Genomic DNA, 10,031 nt, shown 5'->3' with positions numbered 1-10,031 from the left:
CGGTCAATTGGTTGAATTACAACAAAATTGTAAATAAAATGACATAATTGAAAAAAAAAACAAAAAAACAGAACACAGTATCAAAATTGAAATTTTGCTAAACTTAGTAACTTTATTGCAATTTGGAAAAAATGGCTACCGTATAAAAATCGAAATTTTCGTGCTTAACTTAACGACTTTATTGCCATTCACACAAACTTTTATCATAACTTCCCCACAACTTTTCTATATTACAATTTCAGCCTATTTTTATGGTATTTTAAAAATTTTGATATTAACTTTTTCTTCCTAACAATCTTTAGTAAGCTTTTTTTAAAACTTATTTTTTTTATATTTATTAAAATTAGGTTTTTGTTTTAAATATTTTTTCAGGTTCTTTTAAAATTAATTTTAGAACTTCAGTTACATATTTTTTTAACAGGTAATATTGATTATTGTTTTTCCAAACTTTTTTTTTATAACTTTGTTTTTTATGTTTTTTAAAATCAGTTTTATTTTTACATCTTATTTTACAAGTAATTTTTTATTTGACATTTTCGTCTTAACTGTGACTATTTAAACATTTTTCTGTTTTTACAAAGTAACACACCACTTTTCCCATTTATTATCACATAGGAAAAAATTAAAAATTCCACCTCTAACTCGTCGGATTACCGGTAAATAAAGATAATCAATCAATTGAATTAATCACTAATCTTATACATTCTTAGGTCGCCATTTCAATCTATATAAATCATATCCATCATTCCCATCAACTTCTATCTTTTACTTTCTTAGATTTCCAATTAATTAAACAAACTAACATATTTCAATATCACATATCAACCATCTAAACATATATCCCACATCCTATTGTGTCAATACCATGCTTAGTCACTTTCATTTATGCATGTTTTTGGCTTTATAAAAGGAAACATAGTTTTAAAGAGCCAATTTTTTTTTTCATTTCATTTATAGAGAAAGAGGTAATCGGAAAAGCCAAAACTAAATTGGCCGATTTATGACAACAACAACAATCTACAAATTTCTAAGCTACAAACTTTGTAATGATCATGATGTAGTGAAAGGTGATGGAATGGGATCACGTGTGGATGGTGTCCATGCATAAATCAACATCCCCATCACAAGCACCACTGCACCTCCTATAAACCCTGGCGGGAGGGAAGACGCCACCCCCAAATATGGTAATGGCAACGTGAACAAAAACACAGATATTGGAACTGCAATCAACGTTTCAAAGACGTTAAGGTATTGAATTGAGATATATATATATATATATATATATATATATATATATATATATATATATATATATATATATATATATATAGTTAAGTACAAGAAATAGCAACGTACTTTTATTATTTTGTTTATTATAAGTTTATAACATCCTACTTTCATTTTTTTTGTTTACATGATACATTGAAGAATTTGTCATTTATAGCAATATCATCCAGATATAAAGCAACTAGTTGTAAGACCCGTGTACTACACAGGTTGATTAAGTACTTCAATCTTTACCAATAAGAATTCTTTGTCCTAAATCACAGATTTCTAAAGACTTCTTTGAATTTGGGGATTTTGAATTTATAAGGAAAGCGAGTCAATTACTGAATTTTTTAAATTGAAAGACATTTATTACAAAAACAATAAAGAAAGAAAATAATAAAAAACAAAAAACCAATAAAATGCTATGTGGAAAAAAATTTAATTAAAAATAACCAAAAAATGACATGTTGCGAAATCAATGAGAGTGGGACATGTGGCAAAAAAATATTTATTTATCAGTATAAAGATTTCCACTGCTATAATCATGTAGATTTTCAAAACAAACTTTGTTCTTATAAAAAAAATTACAACATTACATTGTTATCATTAGGTGTGATTTTGCAAAATATAATGCATTAAAAAGAAAAAAATGAAAATACCATATTATAACAGATATTTATAAACAAATAGATGGAAGTACATTGCCATTTCTTGCATTTATCCCGTACATAAATAGTAAATAGTATATGTGTAGAGTGAATATTTTGCAACTTTAATAAGATTGGAGACATAAGTATTATATGAAAAATATAGTTAAAACGTACTTCCATTTATTGGTTAATTTCTTTCTACTTAGAAAATCCACCATTTATAGCATCATCAGCCGAATATAACGAAATTTTTTACTCGAATACTCTGGTAGATTTTTCAAAGTATGATGTCCTAATAAGTAATATAATAAGAAAAAAATGTTGAAAATACAACATACCTGAAACTGTTGAGGCAAGAGAAGATACGACTGCAGATGAGATTTTTATTAGATGCAACAATGATATGTTGTACCCCATATTCACTATACAAAAAAGCAATGGTAGTAGTGGAGCTCCCTCACATCCTGTTACCAGTCAATTTCCAATCAATTCAATTATCTACTTTTCTTTTTACTCATAATAGCAATGTACTTGTAAATTTTTTTACCTATTATAACAATATATATATATATATATATATATATATATATATATATATATATATATATATATATATATATATATATATATATATATATAAACTAAAGCTTGTAAAATTCCCATAAGTTTTTATGTTATTCAGTTATTGTAAAGAGATGTAAGTAGTTTCTTTCTTCTCAATTCTCAAAAGTTGAAAAGAGAAAGAAACTAATTTTTCTTACCACTTGATACAGTGCCAATGTTTAGAAAGCAAGCTGCTCCATCTGAAAGATAGTTTGGGAGTTGATGAAAAGGGATACCCCATAACCTTGACAACAATGGTAGGAGAAGGCAAATAAAAAGCGCCTGACAAAAAAAGAAGAAACACAATGTAAGGGTAAATTACATTTTTAGTCCCTATGGTTTGTTGATTTTTACAGATATGGTCTGATAGTTTCGTTTTTATTATCTTGATCGATTGATTTTGTAAAGTTCAATGCTTTTATAAAATAAAAATGAAAAGAGTAAATTACTGAAATCGTCCCTATGGTTTGGTCAAAATTGCACGTTTGGTCCCTAACTTTTTTTTGCACTCGGATCGTCTCTGTGATTTGATTTTGTTGTGTTTTTCGTCCCTTACATACATAAAGTTAGGGACCAAACGTGCAATTTTGACCAAACCATAGGAACGAAAAAAGCAACAAAATCAAACCATAGGGACGATCCGAGTGCAAAAAAAAAGTTAGGGACCAAACATACAATTTTGACCAAACTATAGGGACGATTTCAGTAATTTACTCAAATGAAAATACAACATTGCAATAGAAAAGTTGGACATAACGAATGGGGAAACCCTAATTAACATGACTTTCTCAATTCGTTCTTTATGAATTAAGTAAAAAAAGAAACATCCATATATGGTTAATAGGATTAAGTTTTGTTTGTCACATTAAATCTATTAAGTCGAATAGAATTAAACTTTCAAAAAACAGACATAACAAACCTGGAATGCAGATCCATATGAATTTAAAACAAATAGATCCACAGAGCCTCCCTATTGATCAATTTGTAAAATATAAGCTTATATAAGAAAAATTCTAGATGTTTATACTTTATAGTTAATTAGTTATACGCACCTTTAACTTTTTAGTCGCATCCAAGAAAATGACTTCCTACAATAAGGGAACACATGAACATGAAGATGATTACATTAAATTTAAAAAAATTAGAAGAAATAAATTTCATAAAAGAAGTTACAGACCTTTAGAATGGTGTCACCAGCTTGAAATAAAAAGGAAACGATCATTAAAAGACTCCAAAATATACCGGCTTCCATTAACGAACCAGCACTAGATCCACTGTAAGATTCAAGAAGTAGGGGAAAATTACAAAAACACCCTTGGAAATATATTATTCATGTATGGTGTTGATGTTATTGATGGAAAAATACCTGGCAACTGTAATAACGACACCAAGGGCAACAAGAAAGCATCCGAATAACTGATTGAATTTATATCTCCTTTTAAGAAAAATATACGACAAGATGATTTGCCAAACTAGAAAGCTCTGAAAATATTAAGCATCTAATCCAGTCAACAATATTTACAATTTCATGACAAGAAAAAAGAAAAATTACAGTAAAAAGTTTCCCCAAGTTACCTGTGACAAAATTGGAATCGCTGCTCCTGAAAGAACGGCTGTTGAAATAAAGATGTACATGTTAAAGAAAATATCTTTATTTCAATATTTTAATTGTAAAAACAGAAAATTGAAGTACTAAAGACTAAATAATGATCATGGTAGAATGTTGTTAGTAAATTAAGATCATAAACTTATAAGCTATCTGTTTGGCAGACTAGCTGAAAAGCTTGTTAATTGATGAAAACAGTTAGCTGTTAACCGATAAGAAATGATGATAAAGTAGCTGAAATATATGAAATGACATGAAAAGGCATGTAGACAGTTGAGTCTTTTTATAATTAATAAAGAGTATATTTTGGAGAAATTTGGAAAAAAAAATACTCAATAAGCTCATTGAATGCTGGTCTGAGTAGCTTTTTAGGGGGTGTTTGTGTAAGCTAATTTTTTTGGGCTTAAGCTTATGAGCTTATGATCTTAAGATTTAAGAACTTATGAGCTTATAAGATAAAATAAGTGTTTGAATTAGCTTATAACTTATTAGCTAATAATTTTTTTTTAAAAATAGTGTTTAGATTAACTTATTTTTGTAAAATGACTAAAAAGGAGAATAATGTAGTGTTGGGAAAAGAAGAATTATTTAGGGTTGAGGGTAAAATGGTAAATATAGACAAACAAGCTAATCATTTGGAAAAAAAAAAAAAAAGTTGTTTTCACTTGGCTTATTTTTAGATAAAATAAGCTCATAAGCTTAAGCTTAAGCTAACCCAAACACTAATTTTTTATAAGCCCAAAAAATAAGCTGATAAGTTAAAAAGCTTGAAAAATAAGCTAAAACAAACACCCCCTTAAAAAGCTAGCAGCTAACATGACAACCTAAAAAAGCTCAAAAAATAAGCTAGTTTTTGCATGCCAATGTTTGTTGCATGGGAGTGTATTTTGATAATGAGCATAAGGAGGGCATTTACGTCTTTTGCACATAAATATAAAAGAACTTGATTTGGATTATTTATTACCTCCGGCTGCCATTCCACAAACAGCACCAAGAGCTTCTAAGAGACCAACAACAAGAAGTGGAGCTTTTGGCATGGAAAGCATTTCATCTGTAACAATGCCAGCTCGGTATCGGAAATGTAAGATGGAGAAGTACACTGCCACATATCTGAAAAATGTCCATACAAATGTTATATTAGCAGGATGAGAAGGGCATTTATGTCTTTTTCACAAAAGTAAGTATCAATCCACCTTTTTTGATAACCGTGAAATTGTAATCTTTTGTCCCACAAAAGTAAGTACCAATTTGGATCCAAAAATTCTTTTATTTTATTATTTTCCATTTCGACAAATAAATGATATTACAATTTTCATGAAAATGAACCAGAAAAGCGTAACAAGTCAAATCTTTAAAGAGTGAAGTACATGGAATGATGCAAAAAAAATGTATAAGCATATAACCAATCAAAAATTAAATGAGAATAAATATTTGAAAAAGGGAAATATTAGATTCCACTAGAAGTTCTAAAAAGTTACCTAACAAAACACAAAAAGCAAAAAGGATTGATACACATTAACTCCAACTTTCATCACGTCTATCCCACCATTATACTACATCCTTTTTAAAAAGATATCATTATACGTTGTACTCATTCGATCCAGGACCATTATAATTTTATAATTTTATTAAGTGACATTCTCACTTTATATATATATATATATATATATATATATATATATATATATATATATATATATATATATATATATATATATATATATATATATATATATATATATTATTAAAGATCTTGATTTCGAACCTCATTGCATTTTTTTTAATATGACAATATGCAACAAAAGTTCAACCCTAGTGTGGTTTTCCATGTGTTGTGTGATACCATTAGTACTAAATACTAAAAACAAATTCTAGCAAACTGCAAGTTGCTAAAAGATATTAAAAGGTGATTAAAAAAAAACAAAAAACAAAATATATTTCTTAGTCAAATTGGCACCCGCCTCTGAATAAATAAAATTAATTGGACAGATTAAATTTAAAGGGAGGTCCTTTAGAATCTAAAACATAAAGGTGTAATTTTTATTTTATTATTTTATTATTTTATTTTGCAAATAGGTTATTAGACGAAATATGCAATTATATTTAATTTTAGAGCCAAACATATGGAAAGAAACTCAGTTCGTCCCTTTTTACCAATTATGCAAGTTACACAAATTATGCAATGACGTTTTGATTAGTTAAAAAAGGTATAGGTAAAATGTTGTATTTGTATATTTCATCTAATAAACAAATTGTTATATAAAAAAAAAATAGCAGACATAAAATAGTGTAATAAGACACCCATTGGACACCACATTGACCACTTTTTAAAAAGTCAACCAATAATTAACTGCTTATAATAAGTTTTTTTCGGAAAACATTACAATTTCAGCCAATAAAAATATTTAAAAAATTAATTATGATGTCTATATTACAATATAAGGTGTCTTTTTAGCCAACCCCAATTAATAACCTTTATCAATTATCATATTCTATAATCCAATAATAGTAATAAGTTATGAATAAAGAATGAAGGAGGTAAAACAAAGTTTTTTCTATTTCTTTGGTAAGCGTGACACGTTAATAGACGTGCAGAATTTTGGGTTTACCGAGATGGTCCATTTCTGCTTTAAGCAATAAGCAATAATGAATAAATCACAATTCAGGAATGAGTCAAACGTCTCTTTTTACGAAATGGATTATAGTATAAAATTTTATTAAAACTCTAATATAATAAACGTTGTTAATCAAAATATAATAAAAAAATGTATTTTTTTACACATTAGTCTGCTATTTTAAACAATTAATCTTAATTGTGACGTAATCAATACTTTCTACACTATAAATAAACCAATACTTTTTTTTTCTAAACAACGATTTGCTGCCGGAGGCATCTTTAAATTAATATAACGGCTTTTAGTTTTGTTTTTTAGATATTGTGCAACTATAGCCTATAGTTTTGTATACATGTATTTAGTTGATTTGTTTTGTTATTTTAACTGGTTAAATGATATATAATAAACTAGTTTATAACCTGTGGAAACCACGGTTACAAACTTAATTAAACTTTAATATTAAAAACTCAAAATTATTAATCACTTATTTTAAATAAATTATTCATTAAGAGATTTTTTAGTTATATAAAATTATAATCATTGCTTTAAATAAATATGTATAATTATATCATTTTATAATTTGTGTTAATTTTATTTAATTTTCATTCTAATGTTATTAATTTAATATAATTAGAGTGGAAAATTTAAAATTTAAAATTTGAAATAGAGATTCAATAGGTTAGCAAGTTGCATGTATTAATTAGGAGACATAATAGAGTGACACATGACAAAAGAAAAATAAAATATGCATTAATTATGAGGCCTAATATGGTGACACATGTCAAAAGGAGAATAAAACTATTCTTTTATTAGAATAGAGAAGATTGGTATTTAAAATTCATTGTTATTTTTTGCAAACATGCTTAAATTAAGGTTATAATATAATAACATTAATAACATTAAAGGCTATTAATAACATTAAATAAGTTATCTAAATCATTATTTATTATTTTATTTATCTTTATTTTTTATTTAAATATCTTTTAATTTTCTTGTCATTTTCTTCAAATATATAGATTTTATAGTGTTTTTTTATTTAATTTTTTAACGTTTTGTTTTATTTAATTTTTTTCTTTTTGAAGTTATATTTGTTTATATTATTTAATTTTAACTTTTTGATGTTTTGTCCCTTTATTATAAACCTGTTCTTAAAAAAATCGAATCATCCGAATTCGTAACTTTTTTTACAACTCATGATAAATTTTATAAAGTTTTTTTTGTGAAAAACCACGAAAAAAATATGTTCAAATGTTGTAAAAAGTTTAAAGAAAAGTTGAAAAATTAAAAACAATATGAAAAAGGTTAAGTGAAAATTTGTACACAAATTTTAAAAAGATTAAAGTGTTACACAAAAATTCAAAGAAAACTTGAAAGATGTAAGTAAAACAAGATTAAAAAGCATGGAAAATATTAATAAAAAAGTTGTAAAACAATTTAAAAAGTTTGACGTTTTATTCGAATATAATATTTAATGTTGTTTTTGACATTTTACTCATTTTCGAGTTATACATATTTTTTGCAAATTTGCTTTATAAATATTCACCACTAACAAAATCTTTAAAAAGAATTGGAAATTTATGTCTTACGAAATAATGATATCATTTTGAGAAAATACATAATTTTGTAAAAAAAAATATTGAAAAAAACTTTTAATAAATCGCATGAAAATAATTTCACAAAGTCTATTTTACGAAATAATAATGTTCTTTTCAAAATATTGTCATTTTCTGTACTCACCCCTCTCATTTTGAACATTTTTGTGATTATCCGAAACAAAAATATACCTTTACTAATATAAATCTTAATGAGTCATGCTATAATTTTAATCCACTCCATGACTGCAAACAAAAAATAAATAAAAGATTAAAAAATAAAAATATATGAATAATCGTATTTTCTTAAAGAAACATATTTCTTCCCAACAAACAAAAACAACCAATTCATTTTGGTTCCCATAGAATAAACCACTCAGATTTATTTTTTTGGTTTCCAAACCACTCACTGTTTAGTATTTATTGCACATTCCATAAACCATATAGATATTTTCATATGGACCTACTAATTAAAACATCATTTCATTTTTCACCCTTTACTTTTATTTAATGGACATCTATTCACCTCCACTATTTACTCTCTCTCCACTAAATCTGCAAATAATGCGTTCATGTGTGTGGTGGTAGTGGAGGTCAGTTATGGTGGTGGAAGGGGATTTGGGAATAGTGCAGCGGATCCTAGCATTCTAAATTTAATAATAGGTTAAAAATCAAACATCCAACACTATTAAAACAATATTAAACTTTAAATAAACTATTAGAAAATCACAGTGACGAGAAGCCATGTTCAAAGATACCATTTTCAATTTTTTAATGTGTGTGGTTGTGTGTGTGTGTGAGAGAGAAAGAGGAATCGGTTTGTGGTACCCGAAAGTGGCGAGCTGAGCTAAGAAGAACGGGTACTTCTTCAATGGAACCAAAGCGAGCTTATACAGGACTCGATTCCCTACTCCTAGCGCCATTGTAACAACCGCCGCCACAGCAACCTCCGTCCTCCTCCGCCTCCAATCTCGATCTACGTTTTCGACCGTCTCCTCATCCTCGTCTCCGACAACGTCCTGTTTGTCCTGTAAAGCGTACGAGCAAACCGTACTTATTAATTTCCTCTTCTCCTCTCCTCCGTCTTCTTCAAATCGTTCCACCGGTGGCACCGCTTCAATCAGCCACCGTCGCCTACTCGTTGTCAGAACGATACCGCCTCTTTGCCATTGATTTGGAGTAGAGAGGAATTGTGATTCAGAGGATAGTCGTCGGTTCCGCTTTGCTTGTATATGCGAATTTGCATCAGTTGATAAGGCGTTGCCGGTGGAGATTCGGTGGCAGGATGCCGCCATATCGACCGGATTGTGAAAAAAGAAAAGAAATGGAAGGAACAGAGATCGGAAGCGGCCGAGGGTAATGTATATGGCAAATGAATATCTGACGTGGGTCAAGGAGAGCGTCGCCGTCTCTCAACTTTTTTCCATTTCTTTAAGATAAAATAATAATATGACGTAAAAATAAAGATAATAATCAAATTTATTTATTTATTTTTTAAATAACCAACATGTGAGGAATGTTATTTAAAGAAAATAATGTAATGTATATATTTTTTTAAAAATAACTAACATGTGTGGAATATGACAAAAAAAAAGTATTTTCTGATAAAAATACAGTAATTTTTGTACAAATATACCAGATTTCAGGTCAAAATTTTGAATTTGAAAAAAAAAATCCAAAATTTCAAGAAATATGT

General features: G+C 27.6%; 1 protein-coding gene across 1 annotated transcript; it reads right to left on the bottom strand.

The window, feature by feature from the left end:
* Positions 1-712: 712 nt before the first annotated feature.
* Positions 713-9,746, bottom strand: LOC111912385 (protein CLT1, chloroplastic). The gene is made up of 10 exons (XM_023908120.3): positions 9,164-9,746; positions 5,093-5,238; positions 4,098-4,135; positions 3,889-4,004; positions 3,700-3,796; positions 3,575-3,610; positions 3,442-3,492; positions 2,681-2,804; positions 2,258-2,383; positions 713-1,220 (listed from the first exon to the last, which is right to left on the bottom strand). The coding sequence occupies exons 1-10, from the start codon at positions 9,628-9,630 to the stop codon at positions 1,051-1,053; spliced, it is 1,371 nt and encodes a 456-aa protein (XP_023763888.1). The 5' UTR covers positions 9,631-9,746; the 3' UTR covers positions 713-1,050.
* Between the last annotated feature and the right edge of the window lie 285 nt (positions 9,747-10,031).

The sequence above is a fragment of the Lactuca sativa genome, chromosome 2, assembly GCF_002870075.4.
Source record: "Lactuca sativa cultivar Salinas chromosome 2, Lsat_Salinas_v11, whole genome shotgun sequence".
Lineage (NCBI taxonomy): Eukaryota > Viridiplantae > Streptophyta > Magnoliopsida > Asterales > Asteraceae > Lactuca > Lactuca sativa.
This window is presented reverse-complemented; position numbering and strand designations above follow the sequence as displayed.

Excerpts from the sequence above, each read along its gene's own strand:
- LOC111912385 (XM_023908120.3), bottom strand. The coding sequence starts at position 9,630 with ATGGCGGCATCCTGCCACCGAATCTCCACCGGCAACGCCTTATCAACT. Across the intron at positions 5,239-9,163 it reads GCTCAGCTCGCCACTTTCGG|ATATGTGGCAGTGTACTTCT; the intron begins GTACCACAAACC and ends GACATTTTTCAG. Across the intron at positions 3,611-3,699 it reads CTGGTGACACCATTCTAAAG|GAAGTCATTTTCTTGGATGC; the intron begins GTCTGTAACTTC and ends CCCTTATTGTAG.